The following is a 14,581-nucleotide window of genomic DNA, read 5'->3' as shown; positions in this document are numbered from 1 at the left end:
TGTGGGAAAAAGATATGGGGAAGCAACATCTAGACTCTACCCATCAGTGATGATCTAACCTGTTTATTTCTGAGCCATGTCAGTTTTACATGTTTTCAATTGCAGATTTCTTCTCATTTTAACCTGAGTCTGCAGATCTTCAAGAAATGCACAAAGTTATATTTATTTATGTACAAAATATGCATTTTTAAAATTTAATTTCAGCTAAATGCATGTTTACCACGGAGGGAAAGGCCCTACATAGTGCCCCTGTATCCAGTGATTCAGTTAGGATGGCCTTGCCAGTCCTAAGCCTTCCTGCATCGGGGAGATACAGGGCAAGCAAAGCCAGTCTAAGGCCCTGTGCAGACTGGCAGAGCCAGGTTGGGGGTTGAGTCAGGATGTAACATCTACACAATGCACTCCCCGGCGTCACCCCCAGGGCAGTGTGATGCCGCCTGCTGTTCCACACTGCATGATGTGCAGTGTCACGGCACTCACCTGGTGCTGCATCCGCATGACACAATGCCAAAGGATCGCTGTAAAACTGCAGCACCATGCCTATCATGCCCTGGAAAGGCCAGATTGGGGCTGTGGTGTGCAGTTGCTGAGGGCCAAATCTGGCTATAAAAGAAGCAGCTAGAGGCCGCTCCTTAAGTGCTGTCTGCACAGCCCCTAAGTTATCTTTTTATCAGGAAAGAGAATCTGGCTGTTATCTGCAGTCAGTGATCAAACATAACAATGTGATTCCCTGCCTGGTTCCCCCTGCCCAGTTGGGATGGACACCAATGTATGGGGGAATCTCCATGTAGCAGGAGGTGGCCCTTGGGAAGGGGCTATCTCTTGTGGGTTAGATTATATTCAAGGTCTTATGGTTTCCCTTGCCTGAGTTAGCAATTTGTGCAATTGCATTTCATCAGTGCAAAGTTCTAAGTCATGTGGCCTTCAAAACATTCAAAGCTCAATTTTTTTTTTACCATTCCCATAATATTGCTGTTTTGTGTAAGTTTAAGTTTCTCGCAGCAATTGAGAGTGTCACTTCATCTTTTCCGTTTCATCTGGACTCCACATTAAAAGGGGGGTGCAAAGTTTGATGTTACACAAATTCTTCAGAACTACACACTTTTTTTGGCCGTGGATAGGCATAGGGACTCTGCTTGAGAATCAAATTTATTTTAAAATATGCAATGTATCCCTTTCCAAGATTGAGTGGGCAGCTGGAGTGACTGATGTTTTCATTTCACCTTCTCCCTGTTATTGCTTTAGTGACTTGGTGGGTTGATTGCACTTCAGGCAAGGAAGGCAGTAATTCATGAAGCTCTTGACAAGCAGGGATGCAGGAATGAACTGCCTGATTTCACCTGTGAAAACTCAGGCTCCTTGTTAACATTTTTATCCTGTGTTTGACATGTAATTCAAATCCAATCTAAATTATAGAGAAACGGGTGGTAATAGAGTTGTAAAGTACACCAAATGACACGGCTTCATTTTTAGATGTTTTAAGCAGATGATGATATATTCTTCTTGCCCATAATACATAAATCATGATCAGATTCTACCAAGGAGCAGAGAAAAATGCATGCATATTTTGAATCTTAAAAATTCAAAAATGTTTTCTAAATATGTGTTGAGGAATAAAGTCAGAGGCAATTAATACATGACATTAGATAAAGCTAAAACATTTTCATGGAAATCTTAATTGCAATATGTAGTTATTTTTAGAATTTGGATAAATACATCTTAGTGGATAAATAAGTCTTAAAAACAAGAAAATACCAAAGTCTGAAAGCATAAGGGAACTATGTAGGAATGTTTCAAAATTTCATATGCTGCATCTTTATGTGGCGACCTACTTTTAACTGTCTATAATGACAAATTGCTAAATGATAATAAACGTCTTGCTTTCTTTCTTTACATTGGGATGGAATGCAGTTACCCTTCACATCGTATACTTCTCTAGATTTTGCAATGCAGTTCTTGTCTCCTAAATGTGTATAGTAGGACAAAGTATGTATTTTCTTATAACATAAAAGTTCACACTTTAGATCTGTTCAGACCATCAGCTGTTGTTGCAAACGTCCACTAAATTGTTGCAACCAGCAGAATACACAGATATTAAAATGAATGTATATATGACATGGGTTTGTTTTTGATTTTTGCAACATGCAGATGAATAGGTACAAAAACTGTATTCAGGGGCTGTGCAGGCCCGCTCCTTTTATAGCCAGATCGGGGCAACTGCATGCTGTGGCCCTGATCTGGCCTTTGAAGGATGCAAAAAGGGCACAATAGCCTGCAATGGGTGTGATAGCTGTGGCATTGTGGCTTTGTGGCACTCCTTCGGTGCTGTGTCATGCAAAAGCCACGCCAGAGGAGTGCCATGTGGCGTGATGCACAGTGGCAGAGCTGCGCCATGCATCATATGGATGCTATGCTCTGACTTTGCCCCCAACCTGGCCTTTCCCATCCATGTGCACAACCCCTCAGAAACGTTACATTCTAGAAGACTATTCTGTCTGTCTAATCCTTCTCTGGTATCTCTGACTGAGAGACATCATAGATTGTCAACCACACAATGTTGCTCATTGTGCTACCCAAACTGCTTCTGGATTCTTTTCTCTTGTTTTCAAGAGAAGACCAGCTCCTGCCCTCAGCCATTGAAGGGCCCAAGCAACTGCTCTTTGCTCTAGTGATGGTTTCAGCCTGGAGCTCCTTGGCAGAAAGCCAAATATTTATTATTTATTTGTTTGTTTATCTGTTCCATTCATAGGCCACCTTTCTCCCAGTGTGGAATCCAAGACGGCGTGCAAACCAATGAAATAATATTAGCTAAAACATACTAATAAGATTAAAACATACCATCTTTTTAAAAACCATACATTAAGCATATATTTGTTCCAGGATCTGCTGTGGATACCACCATTCATGGATGCTTATGTCCCATTAAATACAAATAGTTTAGGATAGTAGAATGGTGTCCTTTGTATAAAATGGCAAAATCAAGGTTTGCTATTTGGAATTTATATTTGTTTTGAATATTTTAAAGCCATGGATGTTTGAATCCATGGATTAAAAAAATCCGTGGATACAGAGGGCCAATGGTAGAAAAGTTTAAAACATGCAAAAGTTAAAGCACCTACTTACCCTATAAAGAAGCTCCCTGCAAACAATCAGTCATTAAAAACTTGATTAAACAAGAATGTCTTTGACTTCTAGGAAGGGGTCAGCCTAGCCTATTGTGGAAGGTTTTTCTTATTTAAAAGGTACTCAACATGTTGTGACAAGAGACACAGATGTAGGTTTTGTTGTGCGTCTTCCAGTTGTTTCTGATTTACAGCAACCCTAAGGTGTATCTATCATGGGGTTTTCTTGGCAGAATTTGTTAAGGGGGGTGTGCCTTTGCTTTCTTCAAAGGCTGAGAGAGTGCAACTTGCCCAGAGTCACCCAGTAGATTTCCATGGCCAAGTGGGGACTTGAACTCTAGTCTTCTGGGGTCCTAGACCAGTACTCAGACCATTACACCACACCGACTCTCACAGATCTAGGTAGTTGTTTGAAATAATTGGTATTGCATCGATAGTGGTTGGAAATGATCAATCATTAAATAGTATGTTTAAGAAAATATTTGACATTGTCTTCATGTGATATGGCCTTTTGAAGAAACTCACTTTCCCCTTGTTTTGATATTATTTGAGATCCCTTCAGGCCTCTTTATACCCAGTATGGCTGTAGGAGCTATAGCTGGTAGAATAGTCGGAATAGGAGTGGAGCAGTTGGCCTACCATCACCATGACTGGATCATCTTCAGAAACTGGTGTAGACCAGGAGCTGATTGTGTTACCCCAGGACTTTATGCCATGGTGGGAGCTGCAGCCTGTTTAGGTAAAGTATATGATATTCATTGTTGTTGTGATGTCTATTTAAATACATTACTAACTTGATATAGTTACTGCAGCTTAGATTACTTTACTTTATATTATATTACATAGAACCAGTACATGTGGGTAGTGAAACACCACCCTTCTTTTGTGCCGTCATAAGAGCTGCAACGCAGCCCTATGGTGCTGCTTCTGCTGACAGGTGTCTGTATGTGGTGCCACAGCTCTGCAGCTGTGGTGCCCGCTGTGTGGGTGGGCATGCACACCTGTGACATTATCGAGCCCTAATATCGCTGGAACGTGCCTGTCTGTACCAAACCTTAGATTACTCTATGAAGTGGTATTAACCACTTTTAGCATCTCTGCTTTTTTAAAATGAATGTATTCAATAAGGTCATAGATTACCAAAAATAAAGCTACTGTTAGAGAGTTTGGCTGAAGTTTCTATGACAACTCCCAAAATCCCAACTAGTTATGCTGGACAAATAATTGTTGAAGTTGGAGTTCAAAATATGTTGTTTACAAGCTCTTTGATTATTCCATCCTACAACAGGTAACTAATTCAGTAACAAGTAATTTCCAAGATTTCAGAACTTGTGACCAAGCATGGCAGCTAGACACTTTTTTCTACTACTCAGTTGTGACATGCAGTCCCATCATAATTTGTTGTTACATGCATTCAAACCAACTCCTGATTTACAGGAATCTTGTAGGGTTTTTGGGGCGAGGTTTATTTAGAAGAGGTTTGCCACTGTCTTTTTTAAAGGCTGAGAGACTGTGACTTGTTTCCATGACTGAAATAATGCAATCTTACCTCAGTCTCAGTCCTGTTGGAACACACAATGTTCTTCTCATTCCAGTATGAAAACACTTCCTTACTCTGCTGTTTTTGGAAACAGCCTTTTTTAAAAAAAAGATATATGCTTTCACCCTTAAAATGGGGTTGAGATGGAATTGGGTGGTGGGTGGTGATATGAAGGTAGGGTCAGGTTGGTAGGTGGTGACTGGCTGGTGGTTGGTTGGCATGGAGTCTCCAGAGATGTGACTTCCGGGCTCTTGTTCTCCTATGAAGAGCTGAAACCACCATTTCCCCCTTTGCACTCTATACATATGTGAAGATTTGAATGTTTGACCTTTGCATATTTGCTTGCCTTCAGATGTCCTTTTGAGTAAGATGACTGGGGAGGGGGAGTCTCATGGGACAAGCACTATAAAACACTTTCTGGGGAGTAAGCACTATTGAATTCAGTAGGATTTATGTCTCTGTAGACTTGCATAAGATTGCACCACTTGCATCAATACTGCACCTACTTTCCTGAGAATTAAATTTTAAAAATGAGGCAGCAAATTAGAGTTGGCAGAGACAATACATCTAAGGACTGACGTGACTGTTCATGTGTGCACCCAATGCAGTGGTTTTGCAGGTGGGTGGCCAGAATGACAGAAAGCAGAGAAAGTCTATTTGATTAAGCAAACATGCACAGGCATAGCATGAACACCCCCCCCCCCCCGCAGATAAACCAATATGGGGAACACATGCATATCACAGAAACACCCCCTTGTACTGTTGTCATTACATGATGGGGATGCCATGTGCCCCCCCCCCCCAACTGATTTATGTTTGGATTAAAATGTGTGTGACAGCCCAGGGGTCAAACCAGGGCAAGCTACTACTCAGTGGAAATAGAACACAGCCCTCATGTAGATTCAGTCCCAGCATCCAAGTCAAACACTCAATCCACTACAACATGCTAGCTCTCATCCCATCATGATAGTGGAACAATATTGTATCCATTTATCAATGTAGCTAATCAGTTTATTTAAACTGTGAAATTTTGTTAACTGAGCTTTACATAGTTTAGTGAACATGTAACACAATTTTAAAAGAATGCATTTATTTCCCCCTCCCTGTGATTCATACAGTCCTCCAATTATAGTTGAACTGTAAGTTCTACCAGCTTTTGCTAGCAGAGTCAGTGGTAAGAAATGATGGGAGTTACATTTCAACAACATCTGGATAGAAATATGATTCCCACTCCTGCTTTAAACACACACAATATGTGTGTCATACAGGCTGCTGGAGGAAGAAGCAAGTCAATCTCATAGTTCAAGGTTTGTAATACAGAATAATGCCATAATGCAGAATGAATTGCACAGCAAGCTGTGTGCCATAAAATCATATTATCCTGAGATGATGCCAGATACTATCTGGTTTTCAATGCCAAGCAAGAATATCTATACTTTTAGCCCATGGATCTAGGGCACAGTGTGTTAACATAGTTTTAAAAATGATTGTGTTAAAGTCTCCAACGAGAGGGAAGGATGAGACTGGCTGTATTTTAGTTATAACAGTTCCTAGCTTCCAGTTAATCCTGACAAAAAGCTCTGCCTCTTTAGCATATTTTTAAGCATGCACATGTCACAGCATAGTTATCCCAGTATAAGCTTGAGTGAATTTAGCAGTGCTTACTTCTAAATAAGCATCCATATACTCATTTTTTAAAACACACTGAACATTTTCAAAAATTCTTCAGACAGTGCATACTTTACTTTTAAAATTAAAAACTGAATGATTTTACCAAAATTGAGAGGGAAGACAAGAAGGGCTAGAATTCCCCTAAGATTTCGCCAGGAGGACTAACCATCCATCCCTGGGGTAGTCAGGCACCCTTTCCCTATCTGCACCACAAATCTGTTGACACTGATATTCTGAAAAATATTCTAAACAAGTTTTTGCTCAGTTACTAAATTCCAAAATTTCTAGTTTGATTCAAGGAACTGCATAGTTGCAAAACTTCATTTCAGTAGTATTGAATGTGATAGCTTTATTATAGATTTATTATTTGCCCATCAAATAAGTAGATGTAAAGTTTGCATGAAAAGTAGTTAATGGGCCGAGACAGACGGGTGGAAAAACACTGCCCTTGCTTGCTGCACAGCATTACTGCAGCAACCAAATGGTGTGGTACTGATGCACAGCAAAAAAGGAGCCGCCTAGAGCAGCTCCTTTTTTGTGCCATCATAAGGGCTGCAACACACCCCTATGACGGCACTCAGATGCCCACACGTCATAGACACGCCCCTCATGTGGGCGGTGCTGTGTAATTATGGCACCACCCACATGTAGTAGGGCTTGGGACCATGCAGTTGGTGCGCAGTTCCGAGCCCTACTATCGCTGCCAGGACGTTGCTTCCTGGTGGTGTGTACCAGGCCATTGTTCCTTATGTCCTTATAGTTCTTAGCACACACATACAGCCTCCAGCTTGTACTGTAGAAACTCACCTGGGCTCCTGCAAAGAAGTTTTAGTATTTCAGAATGCTGCTCCCCACCCTACCCCCTGCAAAAGCTGAAAATAGCTAGTCCAAACTTGGGAGAGGGGTATTTAGATTAGTGATTCCCAAAATGGATGGTATACCCCTTTGGGGGTCATGGAAGGATCCAGGGGGGGCAGTGAGGGGGGAAGGGAGCAGTAGGGGGGCGATAAGGAAAAAGGGAGCTGGCAAGGGACTCTTCAGTCAAAATATTGGTGTGCAGGAAAGACAAGGGGAATCAAGGGCCTTTAGGACTATGGTGGGGATGAGGATAACATTAAACGTCTTTTCAGGGTCACCAGAAAACCACCACACAGCCTTGCTGATCATTTTGTGTGGTGGATTCTCCTGCTCTTAGCCTGCCCATATGAGTTCACTCCTCTTTTGCTAGTAATGGCAGTGAGAAACTTGTGTGAGGCTTGGGCACAGTGGTTCAGAGTGGCACCATTTTGTGACAGACTGGAGCAAAGAGTTAGAGCACATGGTGGTGGGGGAGAAGTAATGGCAAAAAGGAGCTTTCAAATTTGGGACCCTGCTTAAGCTTTGTGACCTTTGCTGGGACTTGGCTAGCAGGCTGGAGTTGCACTGCTGCTCCTGCTTTCTTTCATCAGACGGGGTGAGAGAAGAGGTAGCAGAAGAAACAATTTTTTGTGGGAGTGGATACTTTAAGCTGTGGGGGGGAAGACATGTCTGTGAGAAAGGAGTATGTGCTCAATTCTTGGAAAACATCCTTTGTCTTGGAGCGGCTCCTGTAGCTAAAATCTTTCCCTTTCTGGCCTACACCAGTCTCCAGTCCAGAGCATGTTACCTCTGTAAGTCCCCCCCCCAACACACACACACACACACACACACACACACACACACACACTGGCTGTGCCCTTCTCTGCCCCAATGAAGGACTGAGAGTTCCTTCTCCCTAGGGAGAAGTTTCTCCTGTGCACCTGGTCACCCTGGGGGCAGTAACTGAGCAGCTGTCTGAGCAACAACCAAGAGGCCTCTTGTCCTCACTGGACTTTGTTGCATAGCGGGCATGGGTGAGAGGTTTCCTAGTCACTGCTCAGCCAGCACTCAGTTGCTTCTTCCAGGATGACAGGGTGTAAAACAAGCAGTTGACTGAGCAGCCAGTCAAACAGCAACCAAGAAGCCTCTTGCCTGAGCTGGCCTTAGCTGCAAGGCTGACACAAGCAAGAAGCTTCTTGGTCACTGGTCAGCCAGCTGCTTGGTTGCTGCTCCAAAGGTAAGTGGGTTCAAAGGGAGCTGCAACTAAGATTGATTGTTTTCAATTTGCAGTTGAAAAGGTAAAGCTAAAGGGTTTTCCTTGACAGATTGTCTAGTCATGTACAACTGTAGGGGGTGGTACTCATCTCCATTACTAAACCGAGGGAAGCAGTATCATCAGAGACGATTCCATGGTCATGCGGCCAGCATGACTACATGAAGAACTGTAGACTTAATATCAAAAATATGTGTGCGTGGGAGGGGGGACTAGGGCTGTGGCCAAAAAGGAAAGTGGGTGATAGCCCCCCCAAATTTGTGTATCACTTATTTAGACTTTGCTTGACTCTAATTTCATTTTAAAATGTATCTGACATTTAGTTTCATGGCTCCCAGTAGCAGAAATCTCAAACATTCAAATTGAAGATTTTTCTCTTTGACTGCAAAGGTTTGTAGATAAAAAGAGACCAGTCAGTCTGAATCTTGCATCTTTTGACCCTTGGTTTTACTCCGGACACCTGGTTGCCCTAATTGATGAGCTTAATTGAACAGGAATTTTCCAGCAGAGTTACTTGATTGACCTCCTGTAGTGCCACAATTTTGAGTTGGAGCTAAACATAATAAACCATGGTGAAATACTATGTATGCCATTGTTATCTGCAGCTTCTCTCACCAGAAGTAGGACACTGAGCCAGAACAAGAGCAGCTGCCATTGCAAGTCTGGCAAATACATTCATATTGATTGTTGTTATTGTATTGTTGTGACTGGCACTGAATTGAACAATAGGACCAAACTGCAAACTTGTGGGAAAAAGGGCATCTATATCTTAATATATGCCACACAACTAATTGGAATCCTTTCTTTCTCTTGGCAGGAGGAGTGACCAGAATGACAGTGTCTCTTGTCGTGATCATGTTTGAGTTAACAGGAGGACTAGAGTACATTGTGCCACTTATGGCTGCAGCTGTAACTAGCAAGTGGGTGGCTGATGCCTTTGGTAAAGAAGGGATCTACGAGGCACACATCCATTTGAATGGCTATCCCTTTCTGGATGTGAAAGATGAATTTACTCACAGAACTCTGGCTACTGATGTCATGAGACCTAGACGCGGAGAGGCCCCTCTCTCTGTCCTGACCCAAGACAGTATGACAGTGGAAGATGTAGAGACACTGATCAAGGAAACTGATTATAATGGTTTTCCAGTAGTGGTTTCTAAAGACTCTGAACGTCTTATTGGGTTTGCACAGAGACGAGAGTTGATTCTTGCAATAAGTGAGTAAAAAGTCCTTAGACACTTATTACTTATTTTTCCTCCTCCTTCTCCTAAATCTGACATATGATGACTGTTGTAGTTATCAGAGAAGTATACAAGATAGATTAAGAAGGGAATTATGTATGAAACAAGATCTAAAGTTTAAAAGAAAAGTCCCTACCCAAATGTGCCATCTTGAATCCATGTGCCTCTGTCTCTCTTTGAAGCTTCATGCTTAGAGTAGGTCTGATTATTTCAAAAATGATTGCACAGCATGGGGTTCTCCTGTCTAAACACTACTCGTAGTAAGAAAGGTATTGCAATATATTTAAAAAAATAGTCTTGATCAAAGCAAAGAGTACACTCTCAGTTTATATAAGCGTCTTTTCTTCTGCTTTCTTCCACCCATTCAGGTATACATCTTTTCCTAATTCTTGTCAGCCAAACTGTTTTCTACAAGATTAATATGAACTGTGGCAAATGTATGCACAAAAATGGTGGTATAAATGAGAGCAAGCCCATTGCAATTGCAAAAGCAGGGCATATTCATCATAGAAAGACAGGACAAAAGTTAATAATGTTTCTGTAAATTGCAATAAATTTATAACATATGGGCTTGAAGGGTGGTTGGAAGGTAGTTTTGCATTTGGCAATTTTAATTCCCCTAATGTTCCAAGAGTGAGTTTTAAGAGAAAAATAATGCAGCTGAAATATGTTGGAAATTGTTTCTTACTTGTTATTAGAGCTCTGCCCCATGATTGATGGAAATAAGCTCCAGAAATAACGCTATTTGTTCTGAAGGCCTCTTCTCAAAATGAGTAGCAAAGTAAATCAATCAAGAAGAAAAATTGTTAACATTAGTTAAGTTTTGTTTTTGAACGCAGGGTATTTTTAGAGTGTCTGACAGGCTTCTTGAGCTTTCAGCACACATACTGACATACTAGCAAGGGAAGAAAAAGGAAGGAGAGGCTAAAAGGGCATCAGACTCTCTTGGTGCACCCTTCAGCAATAACTGTTCAGAAGAGTTTTATGCAGCCATTTGGGCGGGAAGGTCATAATAATAACTGTTCAGACTAGCCATAATATATGTTTCAAGACACCGTTCTATCAAGAGGACTATTCAGAAGCCAAACAAACAATGCTGCTAAAATGGAAGCCTTTGTAGTAGATTATTTCTTGAAAACCATTTTGGAGGCTTTACACTAGGGGATAGGTAAGGTGTGGTTCTGGGACCACAGGATTTCAAGGTGTTTTCTGGCCCTGACCCATCTTTTTCTGGCAGAAAAGGGAACATTTCCACCTCATATTAGCATCTAGGAGGAGTGATTTATATTTTGAACCAGACATTCTACCCTGCACTCTTTAATATTAAAAATCCTGGCTTTCTAGACCAGAAGTGATCTTGAAGCTGCTGGTGGTTTGCTTGGTTTTTTGTGGGGTGTTTTGTGTGTGTGTGTGTGTGTGTGTTTTTTTTGCAAAGGTGGGTGGGGTTGGTATTTTTGACAGTCTATGAAGTTCTTAGGGTTATAGGTGCAGAAAATTGGCTCCTGGAGCTGCTGAACATGCCTACCCCATTCAACACAGTGTGCAGCACATTGGCAGCCTCAACATATAAACATGGGAATGAATCATGAGCGAGCCTCAGACTTGGGCCCTCTTTCTTCCTCCCTGGGCCTTTTTTGTATGTGTTTGTTTTTGTTTCCTTTGCTTTATGGTTCATCTTACACTTAAGTGTTCAGATAAATGATACCTTGGGAAAGCTACAATTAGCTTCTAAAGCAGAATTACAAACAGTGGTTTGCAGAATTCAGGCCTCACAACTAATAATGGTTTGTCCTAACCAGAAAGTGAGAGAAATTAAGGTGGCAGTGAAAGGTGTTAGTTTTGGCTTGGCTGTTACCTTTTAGTTATATGTGTTATGTAAAGCAAAAACATATTTTAAGTTTATACGACTTATCAACACTTTGAACAACAGTATAGTTTGGATGAATTTTGCATTTTGATTTAAATATTTTTACACATTATCCTATTTCTGTCAATTGCTGATTGTCCTATATTCTTGATCACATCAGGCAAGGAATACTTCCTCTAATAACTTTACAAAACTCTGTGCATTGTGTAACAGTACCAGTGCTGTTTAAAGTGAACTAAAAAGTAAAGGCCCTTATTTGTGTGTGTTATTATTAACTATTTTTTCACACAGAAAATGCAAGGCAGCGCCAGGATGGTGTAGTCAGCAATTCCATTGTATATTTCACTGAAGAGCCTCCAGAAGTCCCTGCTAACAGCCCTCATCCACTGAAGCTCCGACGTATTCTCAATCTGAGCCCTTTCACAGTCACAGACCACACACCCATGGAGACAGTGGTAGATATTTTCCGAAAACTTGGACTCAGACAGTGTCTTGTCACAAGGAGCGGGTAAGTGGATAGATATGCACACATAGGCCTGTTACAGACTGCCAAAATAAAGCTGCTTTGGGTCTCTCTGGAGGTATGCTATTTAAATGATGCATGGGTCCTAAGAGTCCGGAGGTTGCGCCAAAGCCACACTCCATTCCTAAGCACTGGAGTGCAGCTTTGGTGCAGCTTCCGGATTCTTAGGATGCATGCATCATTTAAACAGCATACCTCCAAAGAGACCCGAAGCAGCTTTATTTTGGCAGTCTGTAACAGGCCATAGAAACTGGTTTGGTTTTTTTGTTTTTTTTACTGTGGCTAAGATGCTGGCATACCATTGAATATTAGCACTTGCTCTAGGGTCCACTTCAGACAATGTAGTTTGATTCCTATTACTTTGCTTGCTGAAATAAAATCTCTTTCTTTTGAAGAATAGGTAATTGCCTCAATAACAAAACAATCTGGTTGACCATTTTTAACATAGTCAGCTTAATGCACACAGCTGTGGAGATCTTAATTGCCAAGGAAAAAGCCACACTTTCTCTTCTTTCATAGATATTGGCCAAACTGGATCTCTGTGTGTAAAATTTATCATTTCTGGTGTGTGCTCCTCTTACACAAACAGACATTATGTCCAAAAGTATTTTGTCTGATAACCTGTCTCATGCTGTCAGACATGATCCAGCCAAAGTCAAGTGTTTTACCATTCCTACTTCCAGTGGGATAGACTTAAGTACGTGTTTAAAATGTCTCCCACATAAATTCCTTGGGCTTAATAGTGCTTGACTTTGACTTGTTCATGCCTGTACAGCTGCCTAATGGGAAGACCTATGAGGAAAAAAGAAATAAGTCTTTTCTACAGGTTGATCTACTTTTAGAAAATAGTTGGAAGAAGAGATAGGTTAGGATGTACAGGCATGAAGGAATGAATGCATTGATCTGGAAACTGAGAAAGGAGTGACACAAGAGTTGATATAGTATTTTAAAATGTTTTGTAAAAATATGCTATATCAGTGAATTAATTGATATGAAGGAATGCTACAGGGTTAGAATTAGATTTGGAGCAAAGAAGATACTGGCTGCAGCTGAATTCAAGTTCAGAATGTCAGCATCAGAATATTAGGAGAGAAATGGGTGGCCTTGTGGGATTGATTATCCTATTGAACTTTCAGGTCCACCAATTTGAATGGTATGGAAACTACTGGGTATTTTGGACATACGCTAATAAGTAAGGAAAAGTGTCAGCCCAGGAATTTAAATCAGTAACAAAATAAAGCTCACATGTCCTTAATTCTTCTCCTCATTTTCCATCAAGCATTCTTTTCCACCAGTGTTACATAGAGGACAATAGATTTCATTGTTATGACTAGATCATTTGGAACCAAAAATGCTATGGGTCCACTGCAGATTGTCCAGACACCTGCCACTAGATCCAGTCTATTTTCTGACTATCCATCACATGAGATACTTTGTTCCCATCTCATAAGATACTTCAAGGAAAGTATGACTGCTGCACTGACACCTGGTTGAACATACTCTCTACCCATGCATTCATTATTTTATTTTATTTTATTTTTGAGGGAGAGTAATCATTTTAATTTTCACCTCTAAATGATCAGACATCAGTATATAGGTCCTTATTTTCACATTCAGGATCTCTACAATGATGACAGAACAGGAAAAGGCTGGTGTATAAACCTGTTTGCCAAAGGTTATTTCTCATCAGTGTTTTTGAAAATGTTCCCCTTCCTTCCTTTTAGACTCATGCCCATACAGTTTTGTTTTTAAACTATAGATCTGAGAGTAGGATTTATGATGCATACAATGCAGCTGTGGATATAAACTGAATGATGTATTAATTATGAGTGGCGGAGTCAGTATTTTGCTGCTGGGAAGGAGTGCCTTCAGAATGTCATTGTTAGCAAATGTTTTGCTTGTGTTTTGAGCTTCTAGCTAGACTTAAATGCACCTAAAGTGCTTATGAAAATCCTGAAGTGAATGACACATGAAGGGAATTAACTAGCGGAGGTTTATTTTTCTACAAACTCCAAGTGCTTATGACTTGGGAGTCTGCAGGAAGGTGAGGAATTAAAAATAAGAGACAGAAGCTAACTCAAGTGAAACAGTGACCTTGTGAGGAATGCAGAGTATGTCCCACAGAAGCGAAAATTGGATTCCAAACAGTCTGAAGGCAGGATGCAGGCCAAGCTTCAGTGGTATAACCACCACAGTACCTTGTTATAAAGAATATTTTCAAGGTTGGGTGCTTTGGGTGCTTATTTCACAGCTGAAGTGGAAAACAGGATGGTATTAAAGAGCTGTATCTTAATCTAGTAGCTTATACTTTCTTGATAGCATGGAAACACTCTGGTTTAGGAGAGATTCATGAGGTTTTCACCATAATGCTGTCAGTGTGTGTGAACTTTTATTTTCAAGAACCAGACTCTGTTTGTCTTTTGACCCGCTGAAGAAGCCAAAGACCAAACCAAAACCCTTCCCGAATCAAAAACATACATACAGGTGTGCACACATACACTCACAAA

General features: G+C 41.0%; 2 protein-coding genes across 4 annotated transcripts in view; both read left to right on the top strand.

Annotated features, from left to right (window-relative positions):
* The window catches only part of LOC121925521 (protein WWC3-like), a 529,629-nt gene that overhangs the window by 124,010 nt on the left and 391,038 nt on the right, over nucleotides 1-14,581 (top strand). The window lies entirely within an intron of this gene.
* The window catches only part of CLCN4 (chloride voltage-gated channel 4), a 50,917-nt gene that overhangs the window by 31,381 nt on the left and 4,955 nt on the right, over nucleotides 1-14,581 (top strand). For both annotated transcript variants that reach the window (XM_042457762.1, XM_042457763.1), the window contains exons 9-11: nucleotides 3,675-3,861; nucleotides 9,261-9,659; nucleotides 11,843-12,059. In XM_042457762.1, the coding sequence (XP_042313696.1) occupies nucleotides 3,675-3,861; nucleotides 9,261-9,659; nucleotides 11,843-12,059 (803 nt within the window). The remainder of the gene's footprint in view (nucleotides 1-3,674; nucleotides 3,862-9,260; nucleotides 9,660-11,842; nucleotides 12,060-14,581) is intronic.

This window comes from Sceloporus undulatus, chromosome 3 (genome assembly GCF_019175285.1).
Source record: "Sceloporus undulatus isolate JIND9_A2432 ecotype Alabama chromosome 3, SceUnd_v1.1, whole genome shotgun sequence".
Taxonomy (NCBI): Eukaryota; Metazoa; Chordata; class Lepidosauria; order Squamata; family Phrynosomatidae; genus Sceloporus; species Sceloporus undulatus.
Note: the sequence above shows the minus strand (reverse complement) of the source record. Positions and strands in the feature narration are given on the sequence as shown.